The sequence below is a fragment of the Eptesicus fuscus genome, chromosome 6 (genome assembly GCF_027574615.1).
Source record: "Eptesicus fuscus isolate TK198812 chromosome 6, DD_ASM_mEF_20220401, whole genome shotgun sequence".
In the NCBI taxonomy this organism is placed as follows: Eukaryota; Metazoa; Chordata; class Mammalia; order Chiroptera; family Vespertilionidae; genus Eptesicus; species Eptesicus fuscus.
Window position 1 is genome coordinate 92921396 of NC_072478.1, and position 17937 is coordinate 92939332.

A 17937-nucleotide genomic window follows, 5' to 3' on the forward strand; every position below is an offset into this window, starting at 1 on the left:
TTATGAATTTTCTAGATCGGTTTTAAAAAGTCAAAACTTTGAACAGAAAAATCTATCAAGAATTTACTGTATTTTAGAAAGGAGAACCGTTTCATAGGAAATGTAACATAAAATAATTTAGTCTAAGAACTTTTACAGTAACTAACATTAACCTATTTATAACATACTTTCTCTTCTAATCTTTAAAAATAGCCATTGTAGATTATCAGTATTCCAAATGATATCTTTATCTAAATATTTCAAGCTTAAAAATCAACATTACAAATCCCCACAATTTCAAATTGTGCATTAAAGAAATAAGTACTCAGTCCCTTGCTTACAGAACAGTCCCTTGCTTACAGAAGAGTTCATCTAACATTCTAGGAAAATTCCCAGTACTAATTCAATATCAGTTTGCACGGGTCCAAACTAACCAGACACATATAAAACTTCTGAGAGTCACAAAAACTGATATGTTCATCACTTAAGTACAAAATTGTCCTAAAATGTAACTAACAGAATAAATCTTATGAATTTATTAGAAGCCTGGTGCACGAATTTGTGCACAGGTGGGGTCCGGCCGGCTCACCCCATGGGGACCTATCAGGGCTGGGCCAGCCAGGGGAGGGACCGTGGAAGGTTGCCTGGCCGGCCCCACCCCCAATAGGGTTGGAGGAGCCGGCCCAGGAGAGGGGCCGTAGGAGGTTGGGGGGGGGGGGCAATCAGGGCCCCCATTGGGCAGTTGGCCGTCACAGTGCGCATCATAACAATCGGTCATTTCAGTCATTCCACCGTTCCAGTTGCTTGGCTTTGATATATATAGATTTCCCAAGAAAACACATAAAATCATTATTTTATGGTTTATGTAGAATTCAAGTTCAAGAAGGATTACAGCCCAGCAGGCGTGGCTCAGTGGTTGAGCACTGACCTATGAACCAGGAGGTCATGCTTCGATTCCCAGTCAGGGCACATGCCTGGGTTGCAGGCTCGATCCCTAGTAGGGGGCGTGCAGGAGGCAGCCAATCAATGATTCTCTCTCATTATTGATGTTTCTATCTCTCTCTCTCTCTCCCTTCCTTTCTGAAATCAATAAAAAGATTTTTAAAAAAGGATTACATAAAATGAATAATCATTAAGAAGTCAACAACCCATATTTAGTTTCAAATGGCAAGCTATGTACCATAGTAGAATGTATATATAAATTGACGACTGAAAAGATAAAAACATATAGAAGCAGTAACTAAGATACCTCATTTTACATAAAATGTCACTAAATGTTTATAGTCAATAACATGAAGTCTTTTGGGAAACACTAACAACCACATATAATTATTTGGATGACTCAAAAAATGTAAGAATTGATCTAAAACAAAACAAAAAAAATACTTAAAACCAGGATGGTAGTTGGATTTCTGCCCCTCAAAGTCTGTCATTTAATTGTTTCCCAAAAGATAACAACCTCTTGATCACTATTAAGTGTGATTTAAACTGGCAAGTTTTCAAGGAAATACGTTTTATAGTTTATATAACAGATGTGCAAGGAAAACGATATGAATGAAATAAGCCAAGAAAAACATCCTGATGTACACAACTAGTTCATGACCTGTGAGAGGAAGAAACGGTACAACTACTTCCCTTTCCTTACTACTTAAGTGGTTAGCAATACCAAGTAAAATAACCCATTTTCAGAAATTAAAATGGGCCTTGACTCTAGGAACAGTTCTAAAATCCAAGGCCATGCCAGAGGAAAATATTGCACATTTATGTATTTTCATAATCTGCTTCATCTTTTATGGCTAATTTTATGCAAAAGCAAGTTAATACTGATCAATAATTTATGAGGAAATTAATAGGGCCTGGATATTGTCTCTGATCCCTGAACAAATCACCCATTCTGTGTCTCAGTTTCTTCTTCTGAAAGATAGTTCCTATGTATTTAGAGATGAAATGAAATTATATGTGTAAAGCATTTAGCACACAAGGTTATTTTTCTGCCAGTAGATACTATTTTTAGTTTGAAAATATTCTTTATATGACCCCTTAGACTGGCATAATACTTACCCACATCTAATTCATTGTTGCAGAACTTTCCAGTACTAGCAACCTATCTGACCCACAGAGTTGAAACTAAAATGAAGATTTTGAAGACATAAATATACAGCAAGGCAGAAATGACTTTATGACAAAGAAATGGCCAAAGAGCTAGCAATGAGTTATCACTAAGAGACAGAACAAAGCATCTACACTAATAATAGAGGAATATGAAAATTGTCCAGGCTGCCGTCACAGTAATGACCCATCAGCAGGCTGCGCGCGCAGCAGGCGCAGGTGGGCAGGGACTTGCAGCATTGGGGGCGGGGCTGCGGTGGGGGCCTCCGTGCACCTGTGCCGGAGGTCCTGAGGTGCGCGGAAGTCCGCAGGCCTCTGCCATGGCCCAGCCTGGGGTTGGGGCCGCAGCAGGGGACTCCGTGTACCTGCGCCAGGGGAGGGCCTGATCAGCAGCCGCTGTGGCTGCTGCGATGCCCAGCGAGAGGCAAGGCCTGATCAGCAGCCCCCGCAGCTGCTGTGCCGCAGGCCCAGGTCAGGGCTCATGCAGGAGGCAACCAATTGATGTGTCCCTCTCACATTGATGTCTCTCTTTGTCTTTCCCTCTCTCTTCCATGCTCTTTAAAAATCAATGGGAAAATATCCTCAGGGAGGGAGGGAAGGAGGGAGGTCATATGCTATGAAAGAGACATCTTGAAAATGCCTAAAGAAAGTTGTCATTTTTCTGTGGTGAAGGGACTGGAGTCTATGTTGATGAAAACACCTTGGCAGCTGCAAGGGCCGAGGGCCAGCAGCAGCGGGGTGATGGGGGCAGCGCCTTCCCCTGATCATCCCAGTGGCCTCCCGCAGAGGGAGGCCAGACTGCGGCTTAGACCCGCTCCCCAGAGGGAGCGGGCCTAAGCCATTAGTAGGACATCCCCTGAGGGCTCTTGGACTATGAGAGGGAGCAGGCTGGGCTGAGGGACCCCCGCCCCCAGTGCACGAATTTTCATGCACCGGGCCTCTAGTCTATTAACCTTTTGCACTCAGATGTCGAGTGTGACTTGACATGGTTAGCATTAGAATAAAGGAATCGAGAAAAAAGCAAGCGAGTGCAAAGGGTTAATACAAGCCTCAGCACAGAACTGCTATTTTATGCTTAAAAGAGTTTGTATTTTAAAATTCCTTAATCTTAGCACACCATAGACTGTGAGCTAGGTTTTTATTTTACATTAAGTAGCAGTTTCTATTTTAGTGGTAATCTGAGATCATCTGATAAAATGTATCTAACTTCTTTGGATTCACTGATGTCAACCATTGGGGTCGCACATACCAAAGCAAATTATGCCAAAAACAAAGACTAAAACTATTCTAATAAGAAGGGAAATTATCTAGCATGAATTTTGTATTTACAATTTAGGAATATCCAAAGGGGCAGAATTCTGAACTTTCAAAATGCCAAAAATAAGGTCTATGTTAACTCACTCCAGGCAGTATCTAGCTGAACAACAAGGTTTTGGAAGGGCCATGATACCCAGTTTCTGTACTGTTTCATCTGCAAGAACACAAATCATTATACTAGGAAATGCCTGAATGTCCAAGCCAAGATGATTTATGTGGAAGTCCTTCCACTCCCCTCTAGCACAGGTCCTGCTGCTATCATGACCTGGGCAGCAGACGACAGGCTCACAAGAAGCTATCCCAACATAAGCTAGTCCCATGATGCTAAGGAGTTATTTTTCAGAAGCACTTTGGTGGCAGGCAATAAGATTGGGAGAGGGGACAAAGTGTTGTATGCTTGGCAAAGAGAAGACCTGTATGGTTCAGGGAAGCAGGATAAAAGCTGCTTCCAAAATGTGACAGGAATGGTGCTTGGAACATTGCAGCAAGCGAACAGGCAGAGGCAGCCATGACTAGGAAATGCTTTTACTTTCATGGTCATATAAAAAGAGCTCTCACAACACAAAATTGTATGAACACTAACCACTATCAACCATATAAAAACACATGTGTATATGGACGAAGCCTAAAAGGAATAAAAACCATAAAAACATTTATACAATGAAAAAATTTTTCCTTTTTTTTTAAAAAAAAAAAAAAAAGGAAAGAAAAACAGCACTTGTGTATAAAAATCCCCTGGACTTGCTAAGGAAGTATCCGATGGCTGGGCTGATTTAATTCTGCTGAGGATCAGCTTCTACTCCCTGGATCAGCAGCCTGTGTGTTATATCGGTGCCCTGTCTGCACAGATAAAAGCTTTCTGAAAAGACAACTTTGGAGGGAGGGCCAGAAGGTAGTGTCAATTGTCTCTGCCCCTCGGCTAGCAGAACAGGGCTGCCAGAACAGAAGACTATTCCCCAGGAATGCCAGCCCACGCCAGAACTGTTTTCTATTTCCAGCTGATTTATTTCTATTTTCTGTCATGTATCTCTATAACTTTTAAGATTTTCATTTTTATTTTCTTTACTCTGGGAGATATTAACAGGTGTCATGTGAGAAAAGGATTGCATGGTGAGTTTTGGGAAAGGTTACAGAAAAACAAAGGCAACTTTATTTCTGCAACAATTCTCAGAGACTTTACTATTCTAATGTGCATTGTGAGTCTCTAAAACTTTGGGGACAACACATCTTTTCCCTGGAGATTTTGTAAGTGTCCCCAGAAATCTATTTTGATAGATAGATATACTATTTTTTAAAATTGCCTTGTTTTTCAAACTTCGAAAAAGGTAGTTTATACCTTTCATCTCACCATTTTGGTTTTTAGTATTCAGTACAGGAATGGGCAAAAGTAGGTCCACAGTTGAAATACAAATAAATAATACAAAAGTTAATAAATAACAATCCTAAATAATAAAAGCCTAATATGCAAATTGTCCCCTCAGGTGGTCATTCGACGGGGAAACTGGGAGTTTGACCTCTCGCTATGATGTGCGCTGACCACCAGGGGACAGCGCAGAACATGGTGGGCATCAGCAATGCGCTGCCACCTCTCACCGGCTACCTGGGGGTGGGGATGATGGGGACAGAGGTGTAGTGAGAATGCTGGGTGTCCACCGAGCTCACTCTCACGCCCCCTGCTACCCTCCCCTGGGACACCAGGGCTCGTGTGTCGGGAAAGCCCCCGCGCTCAGGTGCTGGGCACCCATGAGGAGCCCACCCTGCACCCGCGCGGCCTCTTCCCGATGAGCCAGGTTGCAGCCGCCGGGACCGCAGGGGTGGTTGGGCTTCCTGTGGGGTTTGCACAGGAGCCGGTCCGTGCGGTGCTGCTCGGCGACCCAGAGGTCCACTCTGCGCCCCGGTCCGCAGCATCTGGCCACGCTCACTGCATCTCTGCGTGGAGACTCAGTCGCAGTGGGGGACATGTGGGGGACCAGGTGCTGCCCAGGGCCCAGAGGTCAGCTGGGACCTGCCCTTCCATGCCAGATGCTCATGCTTCAATAGCTGGTCAGGCCTAGGGACCACACCTGTGCACGGATTTTGTGCACCGGGCCTCTAGTACAAAAATAAACTATTTTGGGTGTTCACAACTGTAAACCTACTTTTGCCTGCCCCTATATGTTTTTTCTTTTTTTACCTAATAGCTTTTTCTTTAATCTTTTATTTTTCTGTTGGCTGGCTTTCCGCTTTTTATTTTCCTTTACATCTCATTTATTTTTATCACTAGAGGCCCAGTGCACAAAATTCGTGGGTAGGGTCCCTTAGCAGCTGCTGGCTGCCGGCCAGGGCCTCCCTTCCCTGGCTGCCAGCCACTGGCCGGGGCCTTCCTTTGTTCCACACCACCCCCTGCACATCATAGCGATCGATTGAACTCCCAGTTGGTCGAACTCCTGAGGGGACACTTTGAATATTAGGCTTTTATATATATAGATATTTTTAAAAAATCTCTTTGATCTTTAGCTTTCTATCTTAAGTCTCATCTGTTTTATGTTTTGTACCCTTTTTCCCCTGGCTTTTAAAAAACTTTTAAACTTCATTCCATATTTGCAAATTTGCTTGCTCACTAAAATGTATTTGTAACTTCCAAATTAACATTCAATGCTTTCATGGTCACTGTGAACATGTATAGAGCAGCAAAAAATTTGAGTTGTCCCTCATACACATTCCCAGCTGAGGCGGGATCCCACAGGTGATGCTCTGCCTTCTTTCTGTTCTCATATTATAAATGAGTGTCCCTTCCCTGGTCTATTTAGTGCCATGTTTTGCATTGTGCTTTTTCTTGGTGATTTCACTGTTTAATATGCCCCCAACCCTAGTGCTGAAGTGCTGTCCAGTGTTTCTAAGCATAAGAAGGCTGTGCTGTGCCTTACAGAGGAACTACCTGTTAGATAAATGTTGTTTGACATGGGGAATTACCATTTGTAACCATTACAGTGAAGATTAGCTCAAGCAAGAAACAACAGTAGATGTTTCTGGGGTTTGATTAGGAGAGGTCTCAGAATATCTCCCCACAGATTGCTTATCAGTTGCAATGAGAAAAACTGAAAGTAGAGGAACCATATAATAACTTGACTGAGTATTCACAATTAAAATGACGAGGAAGGGACATATAGACATTATTTTCCTACAGAAAAGGACACAAGATTACTTAATGTAACGTTCCAGCTCAGGATACATTAAGCTGAGAAACATCAGTTAAACCTAAATTGAGAAATATTCTATAAAATAACTGGCCTCTGATCCTCAAAAATACCAATGTTATGAAAGATTTTTTTAAAAATTAAGGAACTCTTCATTAAAGGAGACTAAATAATCATGACAATTAAATAGAATACATAACCCCGGACAAAATCCTATACTGTACTAGAGTGGAATAAGTGACAAAATCAGAATATGGACTACAGAGATAAAATTATTGTTTCAATTTTAAATCTTCTAAATCGGATACTGTGCTATGTTAAAGGAATAATCCTTGTTCTTAGTAAGTGCGCACATAAGTGTTTGAGGCAAAAAAAGGCGTCTTGTAACCACAATTTTCAAATGGATCAGAAAAGTGTGTGTGGGTGTGTAGACAGATAAAGAACGGAGAAGGAAAAGAGAGAATGACAAATATGGCAAAATCTTAAAAATTGGTGAATCTAGATATAGGGTATATAGGTGTTCTCTTTATTATTTTTAAAACTTTAATTTCAAATAGAAAGTTATTCAAAAATCTCATTGCATAGTGAGATAGACTCAATGCCACTGAATTTAATACTTTAAAATGATTAATTTTATGTTACATGACTCTTACCTGAATAAAAAAAAAAATTTAATCTGTTTAAGAAATACATATAACTTGGAGCAAAGTTAATCATCATGAAAAGGACTGGTTGGCTTATTTCGTTTTCATTTTGAACTGTCATTTTCTTGATTTTACAATTTGGAGAACATTTATTTTAGTGTCAAATTAGGCAACAACTAGTTTTCTCAAGAGCAATCATTCCTCCATTAAAGCATCGAAGAGTTCAGATGCAGAGTGAACACTACGCTTTTACATACAGAATGCATACGTTTTGATGCAAAGGACATTTATCAGAGTTAAGCAATTATGAAATTTAGGCTTACCTGATTTTTATAATTAATGTCATTTTATTTTACATTTAAGATATTGTTAAAGAAACAATTAGTAATAAAGCAGTCCTCCTTATTCACAGCTTTGCTTTCTGCATTTTCAGTTACCTGTGTTCAACCAGGGTCCAAAAAATATTAAATGGAAAACTCCATAAATAAACATTTTGTAAGTTTTAAACTGCACAATGTTCTGAGTAGCGTGATGAAATCTTGCGCTGTCCGGCTCTGTCCAGCCTGGAATGTGAATCATTCCTTTGTCCAGCATCTCCACAGTGTATACACTTTCCATCCGTTAGTCACTTAGTAGCCATTTCAGTTATCCTGCTGTGTTCAAGTAACCCTTATAGTAGCCTAATCCTACTTCACAATACCTACATCATTCAGCTCACACCAACCATCTCATCACATAGGAATTGTATCATCAAAAGAAAAAGAAAACTGAGTACAGCAAAAAAGTACTTTGCACTGTATTTTGGACAGAGTATATAAAAGTTGGGTACTATCCATGGTTTCAGGCATCCACTGAGGGTCTTGGAACATATACCCCACAGATAGCGGGGACCTACTGGATAAAAAATGCAAATCTAATTGTTTTGGGACACTAACAACCACCTCCCCCAAACTATATTCACATGTCAAGCAGTCCTAAGTATTTATGAGTAAAAAAATCATAAAAGTTAAACATTTCAGTCAACTAATAAGCCAAAAACATCCTCAATGAAACTTAGTATTATTCTATTATAAAGTTTTCATGTAACACAGTAACATATTACCATATTTAATGACAAGTGAATAAAAGCTAGCAAAATGTTACATCCTATATAATAAAACCCCAATATGTAAATCGACCGAATGGCAGAACGACCTGCGGCTATGATGCGCACTGACTACTAGAGGGCAGATGTTCAACACAGGAGCTGCCCCCCTGGTGGTCAGTGCACTCCCACAGGGGAAGCACGGTTCAGCCAGAAGCCGGGCTCACGGCTGGTGAGCATAGCAGCAGTGGCAGGAGCCTCTCCTGCCTCTAGGAAGCGCTAGGGAGCAGCGAGCAGGCAAGCGGTACGGAGCGAGGGGTCCCGAACTACGAGAGGGATCCTGGACTGCGAGAGGGATGTCTGCCTGCCGGCTTAGGCTGATCCGTGGCAGGCAGATACCCCGAGGGGTCCCAGAATGCGAGAGGGCGCAGGCTGGGCTGAGGGACCCCTCCCAGTGCACGAATTTTGTGCACCAGGCCTCTAGTTTAGATATAATAGTAACAGCATATTTATTACTCTATATAACCAGGACACCAATTTCCACTTGCTGGAAAAACTGTTAGCCTAATATTTAGCATAAAATATTTTAAAGTTATTTTGCGCCTGGCTAATATGGCTCAGTGGTTAAGCCGACCCATGAACCAGGAGGTCACGGTTCGATTCCTGGTCAGGGAACATGCCCAGGACTGCTTGTGGGCTCAATCCACAGAAGCGGGTGTGCAGGAGGCAGCCCATCAGTGATTCTCTCTCATCATTGATGTTTCTATCCCTCTCTTCCTCTCCCTTCCTTCCTCTCTCTGAAACCAATTAAAAAAATATATTTTTAAAAGTTGTTTTGCAAATTCCATTCATTACAAATTCAACTGTATATCATTATCAATTCAAGTACCAGTTCCTCAAATGCAATTTCTAATAAAATTTAAAAGCCTAAGCTCCCAAGGTCTATTTTTTTTTAAAATGGGAACATTATTCCTATTCAACAACCCAAAACACTCTTACTCTGTACTTAAAGCAGCTTCAGACTCACATTGCTTTATATGTAAGTTTAATTGTGAAACCATCTTTCCTATTTGCTGACAGTTGCATAAGGCCACTTGCACAGGTTATTTACTTTTTTTTAGTAAATCCTTTTTTTTTTTTTTTTTTAAAGAAAGGACAGTGTGATGTTTTTCTTGTCAAGAGACATCCTATGTTAAACTCGCTCCACAAGCAGATTAAATATCCAAGGGACAAGCAGATCAAATATCCAAGATATTAAAAAGTGAGTATAGCATAAGTTTAATCTGCATCATAGATCCATCTCAATTCTAGTTTTTACAGATATGATAAAATAGCCACTAAAATTAGAACTAATCTAAGGAATAACAGTCTTTGTTCAACCACTGAGCCACACCAGCCAGGCTGAGTGAAACATTTTAAAAGCATGCATACACATTTACCACATAATGTTTTTGTTTGGAAGTTATAAAAAAATATTAGAATTAAAGACTCTAAGAATTTAGAAACTAAACAAAATTCATATACAAATGGAGACATTCTAAAATAATTGGCTAACAAGACTTTTCTTAAGTATAAAACATGCCTATCTATTGCTCTATAGTAACAAAATCATTCATATTTAGTAATTCATCAGCTAAATCTATCCACAACTCATAAATAGCTATAAATTGGTTCCAACATGCCATGTTCTTTTACCTGTATTTAATTTTCAGGCTAAAGAGCTCTAGTAAGCCAAAAGAATTTCTTGCTGGTTGGAGAGATTGGGTTGAATAATTGGAAAGCCCTTTCTACAATTTGCTTTCTTTGCATATACTGCTCACCTATTGTCAGAGATCATAAATTTGATATAATATTTTAGAGGGCTCTTTTTTTTGATATTGTCCAGTCTCTTTAAGGATAAATTGTCAACTTCAATTTCCCTTCAAAAAATAAATCTTTTTACATTTTAAAGATGTTTACATTAGCAGTATCTTTAAAATCTTGAGGAAATACAAAACAAACTAAACAAAAATGAACAGATGGAGCAATACGTCTTTCCAAAGACTTTATTCCTCAATATGTCTTTCAAAGGAGTAATTTCTGTAATATGCTTTACAATGTTAAAATAAAAGCATTTATGATTTGGTAAACACAACCACAGGCAGGGCACACACAACAGAGATATTTAATGAGTTTTCCTATATGTAGGTTAAGATGTCTACTCAAGTGAAGAGTACCCACTGAAAATAATGATCTATGGATTAGGACACAGTTCTTCTTGTAGTAGTATGCCACGTGTTTCACATGCATTTAATCCTCACACGAACTCTGTAAAATAAATATTTCCTTTTTATAGATAAAGACATTGAGAGATACTGTTCCAGTGCTGTTTCTTAGTGGACCTACTACTACTGGATGTGATACAATTTCAATCCAGTTCTGATCTCTGAATCACAAACCATTTCCCAGATCTATTAAATACACCTGCAGGTACCTATGTATAGTAGGAGAGTATGTATGGCTAGGAAATTACCATAAAAATGGACAAACACATGATTAGGCTAAACAAGAAAAGCTCATATGAAGTAAAAAACAAGAAGTTTAAACAGTTAAATATGTTGTTGCAAATGTTAAGTAATGTCAGCTGAGGCTGAAAAGAGTTAACTTTGTATATAAGACTCATTACAAGTACTAAAAATGTACTTTGAATCTATGAGGTAGTTTTGTTCTCCAAAAATTGGAACTTGAATTTGATCAAAATAACTAGAGACAATTACCAATTTATAGAGAATACCAAGGTTAGAGAAACATTTAAATAACCCCATGGAGGTCCAGTTGGCAAAATGCAGACCAAGGGCAATGCAAATAACCATGTTTCTTCAACAAATAAACTTCGAGAGGGAAGAAAAGTAGAGGCTGAACCTACAGATCAAGAGAATCAAGAGATATATCCATTAGCCAGAAACATCACAAAAGGAATTATAAGGCAATTAAAAAATGAATACTGACTGAACATTTGATATTAAGTAATCATCATATTTAAAAGATTTTATAATGGTACTAGAGGCCCAGTGCACAAATTCGTGCATTGGTGGGGTCCCTCAGCCAGGCCTGCACCCTCTCGCAATCCGGGACTCCTTGGGGGATGTAATAGTGCGCGAAGAGGCAGGCGGCTGGGGAGAGGTCCAAGCCCAGCGAGGAGCTGCACCACTCCTGCTCATCCTGGCCCCGCTGCACCTGTGCTGCCACAGATACGGGAAAGGCTCACAATGCCACAGCTGTGCTCCGGCATCTGCCACCTGTCAGTCAGCTGAGCGGCGCTCCCGCTGTGGGAGTGCACTGACCACCAGGGGGCAGCTCCTGCATTGAGCGTCTGGCCCCTGGTGGTCAGTACAGTCACAGTGACCAGTCAAACCGTTGTTCAGTCGTTCAGTGACTTAGGCTTTTATATACATAGATTGTGGTTATGATTTTTTTAAAAAAGATGGCTCCTTACCTTTTAGAGATTGATAAATTTATAGATGAAGTGATAGGTGTCTGGGATTTGCTTCTGAATAATATCGAGTGGGGGTGCTAATTAAAAGTACAGATGAAGCATAATTACCCAAACTGTTGAAGCTATTCATGTGTACACAGACAATCCCTCCATTTTCTGATATATTTGAAATTTTGCATAATAAAAGCTAACAAACATATAAATTCCAACTGGATATGAAGTCTAGATCTAAATATAAAAGATAAAACAACAAAATTTCTTCAAGATTAAAAAATGTTTTTTAAGCTACCTATATTCTTCTTAAAGGAAATTAAATATTGAAATAAGAAAATAGACAAGGGCAGAGAAAAAGTTTTAACTGAAAGCTATACTGTAAAAACTAGGAGTACTACTAAGAAGTACTTAAGAAGGCCAAGTACTTTTAGAGGCTTTATCAGTAAACATATGAAAAACTATTTGTAAACTAACACTAAAGGGGGTTCAGGAAAACACAAGGCAGTTAAGTGCTTTTTAAAAGCATCTTGACATAATAGTACTAAATAGATTAATTTAAACTACAGAAAATCACCCCTAAGAAATGCTGGCAGAAGATAAATTAAACTAATCTTCCTTTGGAATTAAATTCTTATCTACTTCTGTCCAGTTACTAGAAAAGAGGAAGGATAATTAAATTATTGTTTCAGCAATAACAATTATTTACAACTGGTTCAAAGAAAAGTTGATATGGGAAGACAGAAAGCTGACAATCATCTTTGCTTTCAAGTTCTAAGAAGCAAACTGAACAGAGATTTAGTGATAAGATAGGAAAAATAAGAGAGAAAACTGAAAGAAAAGCAAAACAATTAATAAGTTCAAGGTGTGGCATATTTGTAGTGTCAAGCTTCTTTTGTTAATCCTCACTGAAGGATATTTTTCCCATTGATTTTTAGAGAGAGTGAGAGGGGGAGAGAAAGAGAGAAACATTGATGTGAAAGAGACATATCAACTGGTTGCCTCCTGCATGCACCCAGACCCCCGACCTGGGCATACATGCCCTTGACCAGAATTGAATCCTCGACCCTTCAGTCCTCGGGCCGACTGTCAAACCATTGAGCAAACAAGTTAGGGCTGTAGTGGCAAGTTTCTTTAAGACAGATATTTTACTTTGCAAGTTCACAAAATACAGTACTAATCCAATAAATAGTAAATGTACTATCTGTTGAAATAATTGAATGAACTATCCTATATAATAAAAGGCTAATATGCAAATTGTCCCCTTGACTGGAAATTCTACCAGGAGTTTGTCTAGGGGATGGGGCCAGCTTGCCAACTGTCCATGACCCTTCCCCACCCGGCCAGCCCCGACCCCGATCGGGGATGGGGCCAGCCGGCCAACCGCCTGCGGACTCTCCCCCATCGGCCCCGCCCTCCCCCCCGCCCGGTTGGCCTCCCCAACCCGATCAGGGGCGGGGCTGGCCAGCCAACTGCCTGCGGCCCCTCCCCCCAGCCGGCCCATGCACGAATTCATGCACTGGGCCTCTAGTTTTCTATAAAAGCAAAAGATTCTCCCTCTGGGGTCAGCCTGATGAGAACAGTAGTTTCTACAGCTCTATTACATTATTTAACACTTAAGAACTGAAAACTTGCACATAACACCAAAAAAAAAAACAACTTACCGGCAGAAAATGCAAACTATGCTTAAGAGAATAACTTAAAATGGACTATCTGTAGCAGTTGCCTTAGGACCTTTGCCAGCACTGTTGAAATCACTATCATAATAAGAATAAGAGCCACTGTTGAAATAGATTTACCATCTGTAGTAATAAAAGTGTAACATGCTAATTAGACCGGACAGCCGGACAACCTTCCTGACGAAGCTGGGGCTGCGAGGCCGAGGCAAGCCACCACGGCTGCAAGGACCAAGCTGCGAGGGCCAAGCCCTTTGCACGAATTTTGTGCATCAGGCCTCTAGTCCTATATAATAAAAGCCTAATATGAAAACTGTTCGACCGGGAGTTTGACCGCTTGCTATGACCACCAGGCGGTGGCATGGAACATGGAGGGCGGCAGTGGAGGCGCTGCTGACCCCAATGGGCTCCGATGAGAGCTGGACTGTGGCAGTATGGTGGAGCAGGTGAGCAGGCAGAGCCAGGCCAAGGTGGGTGCGAGAGGGGGCCCAATTGCACTGTTGATCGCCCTGCAGACGGTGACCAGTGGTGGCGGCAGGGGGCAGGGCCGCCGCCCAGCTCCCAGGCACTGAGGGAGCTGGGCGGGGTGCCCGGCCCCAACTGATCGTCCCGCAGGCGGGATGGTAGAACAGGTGAGGGGGCAGTGCCAGGCCATGGCAAGGTGCCAGGCTGGGCTGCGGGGCTACGAGGCTGAGGTGTGAGCTGGAGCTGCGAGCCTGGGGGCATGAGCTGGGGCCCCACCCATGCATGAATTCGTGCACCGAGCCTCTAGTTAATTAATATTACCCCTGAGATGAAACAGAAGGATTAGCCAGGCTTGAACAAAAAGTAGCAGTTTTCATCTACCACTATACCATGTCACCCTGTTTCCAAAATTTGGGAAAAAAACAAAACAACACAAAACAGAACTACAGCAACTTTCAATTTATATCATGTATGGCATGACAAAATATAAAAGTATCCAATTTTATTATAACCTCAAATAAAGGGAGGCAGGCCACAGGATAGCAATGGTCAAGCTAATCCTAGTTGGTGGGAGCGGTGCCACTTATCCTTTCCTGCCACAGCTGCCTTTTGTGCAACTTGAGTACAAGTGGGAGGAAACTGGCACTCCAAGCTCCGCTGACTTATAGCTTTATCTGCTTTTCTCAGTTCTACAATGTTCTGCAAAACAGAACTATTTAATACCACCAGGAGGTGCCACAATCGTGGAAAATATCTCCACACCTTCTGTAAGTCTTAAAGGTCTCAAAATCCAGTATTTGAAATATATCATTATACTTAAGAACTGACACCATACTGGATCAAACAGTAGCTCCAGGAAACACATTTTGAAAGAGCATATTTTTCTTCCTGAAGTAAACCTCATTGGGTAAGGATATACACTAAATAAAAGTCCTAGTTTTCCTGAGTCATAGGTTGCACTTACTTATTGCATAGAGCATTTACATAGAATATTTATTGATTACCACTCTTTTTTTAAAATGTCTTTTTAGCCAAAACTGTCTCAGGAGGATAATGACTTTCCAAAATTTATCTGCTATTATGAAATACTAGTACCAGTTTTTTCGTGTGGTGGAATTCATGTCTCCAAATAGCAAAGTTGAAAAAAGTCCTACTCTAAGCCAATCCCTCATTTTTCAGATAAGGAAAACAAGGTTTGGAGATTCATGTGATTCTGCCTCAAATCATACATATAAGTAATCTAAAAGCCAGTGACAGAATCTGAACCCAGTGCCCCAAGCCCCAAACCCCAAACCAATGTCCTTTCTATGATAAGCCCTCATTCTATGAATCTGAGTTCTCAGAGCAGTCCTTAATCACTTCATTGTTTCCTCATTTGCAAGTTTCCTGATCACCTTATCTCCTTGCTAATTAGAGCGGCCATTCTATAGATCCATTTCACCTCCATTAATAGCATTTTAAGGTGAACAGTCTAAATGGACACAGTGCCACAGGTATTGGTTCTGTAAGATGCTTACATTTCTGGGGAAGAATTTCTTCTCTCCTGCCAGGGAAAGATGAAAATTAAATCCCCAGTATTCATCAATAAAATAACCGTATGTTATAATCTTAACATCATGTGTCAGACACACAACAAAAGCTTTCAAAAGCCCCTGGTGGCAACATTCTTACAAGTTCTTGAATAACTTGGTTCAAGTCTCCATTCTAAATTGGGTCTTACAAAGGTAGAAGTTATTTTTCAACAATAGCTCTTCTATTAGATGACTTGGTAACTGCATACGTGGCAAATTTAACCTAAAGCACTGGACGGGATTAGTAAGGCAGGTGATAAAGACACACAATGAAATGAACACCAGCAGCAGGAATATTGTCTTGATTTCTATCTCCTGAAAAATGTACAGCCTCTTCAAATTTTTGAGTACCATAAATTTAATCCTCTAAGGTAACAAGGTGTTTTTTAGTGGGGCTTTTCCCCTGTCCTCCTTATTAGAAACTTCTGGACTTTTAAAAACTGTCTAAGCTAGTACCCTAGTCTTTACACCACATTATGAAAAAACAACCAATGAACCTGGATCTGGAAAAGAAACAGTATTTTATCTTTGGAAAGCAAGTACATAAACAGCAAAATAAGCCATTTAATGGTCAAATGAATAGTTGATAAATGAAAATTATTAAAGCAAATCACTTTTCAAACATAGGGCTTATTTATCTCTTAATGAAGTTTATCTCACTCTCAATGCAGAACAGTTGCTGTAGTTATCAAAAGTATACTGATCTAAACAATTGTGTTATCTAAACTCTTAGATCTTAATTCTAGCATTTGAGGTAAGAATCTATCCTTATTTTCATACTGCACCTGACAACACTGGGGCACTTGAGGTGAATTAACTTGTCGGGGTTACAGCATTTGAACCAACTCTTAAAAACTACGCTCCTTAGGTGATCTACTGCCTTCTTGGTAGCATAGAAAATTTGGTCAAACTCTAAGTTCTATGTGATGTATTATCACAGCCAACGTGAGTTATTTTTTCTGGAGTCAGGAAAGCCTAACAGTTTGCCACCTACACTTCCTAATTTTAGAGGGATGGGTGACACAAATGAATTGTTTCTGTCACCACACTTACTGCATACCCAAAAGGAAGAGACTGGTTAAATTCTTTAACTTTATTTCCTGCCTAGAAGGCCTGACTTAAGCCCTGTTATAACTGATATAATCGATCTAAGTGTTCAAGTTTTCTTAGTGTAGTAAGATACTAAAGTTATCATTTAAGTCTTCCTGGAAATCAACCAAGTATTAGTCATTTTACCTGTCAGGGTTAAAGCAGATCAACAAGATATAAACCTGGGTTGTTTTCTTTTTTTAGGGGAAATCTCTTAATGACTCGTTAATTAAACCTAAAGAAACAAGGGGCCCTCCAAAACTGTAGTGTTGAAACAGGAAAAGAATCACAAGAAGTCATGTGGTGATCTACTTTCACTGGTGTTAGAAAAGGATGAGTCTCCTCTTGATTTTAACTCCAGCCTGACCACAATGGCCACTTGTTACACCTATCACCCACTCCAACTGCAGGTTCATTAGGAAGCAAAAGAAACCAACCCAGCAAGGTAAAGGATCTATCCCGACCAGGCGCAAGGACTCTGCACCGCACCCCGCGGGACACAGGGCCAGTGCACTGCGTCCCCCACCCGCAAGCCTCCCCTGCGGCCCAGGAGGCAAAGCGCACAGCCTGCGGCCACGGCAGTCCTCCGCCGGGGCAGTGACCCCGCTCCGCCAGCCCCGCCCCCTTCCCTGACCAAAGGGTCTGTGCCTGGGAGGGCGGGGGTAGGAACCGGGAAGAAGGCCTGGACAGGGGCGGAGGGGGCCAGGAGGAAGATTCCCTTCCCAGCCTCCCCGATCGGGACGAGGACTGGGCCCCGGAGCGAGCGGGCCGCCGCCATGACGGTCGGGCGGGGGGGCGTGACACGGGTCGCCGTGCACAGGGCCAGCTCCCCTCACCTTTCCCCTCCCCCGCGTGGGCCTGGCCACAACTGCCCCCGATACTCACGCTTTGTCCACCAGCTCCCGCACCTTCCACATGTTCAACATCGTGCCGCGCGCGGGCCGGGCCGCGCCGCCCTCTCCTGCTCCCCACGGACCCCGGGACACTTCCGCACCGGGGCAGATCCAGGCCGGTCGCGCCGCTGCCGCCGCCTAGAACTCCCCAGTCGGCACCAGCTCCAGCCCCAGCCGCGGCGCTGCCGGTGACACGTCGAGACGCGGGGCAGCGGCGCTGCGTGGGGCGGAAGTGCCCGACGCTCCTCCCACTGTGCGCGGGGCACGCCGGGATTAGTAGTTCTCTGCGCGCCACGCGGAGCCTTTCAATTGAGAGTGGGAGTGTTAAGGTTGGTACAATGGATCTTAAACTTTCCGGGTTCCCGCACCCCTCCGACCCTACAGAATCAGAAACTCTGGGGGTGGGACCCAGCAATCTGTGCTTTAGCACATCCTCCACGCTCAAGTTGCAGAACCACTGGTTCAACC

The 17937-nt window shown here is 41.8% G+C and overlaps 1 protein-coding gene across 3 annotated transcripts in view; it reads right to left on the reverse strand.

Annotated features, from left to right (window-relative positions):
* The window catches only part of CLINT1 (clathrin interactor 1), a 56095-nt gene extending 38410 nt beyond the window's left edge, over positions 1 to 17685 (reverse strand). For all 3 annotated transcript variants that reach the window (XM_028154682.2, XM_008147671.3, XM_008147670.3), the window contains exon 1: positions 17462 to 17685. In XM_028154682.2, the coding sequence (XP_028010483.2) occupies positions 17462 to 17502 (41 nt within the window). In that variant the 5' untranslated portion in view covers positions 17503 to 17685. The remainder of the gene's footprint in view (positions 1 to 17461) is intronic.
* Positions 17686 to 17937: the final 252 nt, after the last annotated feature.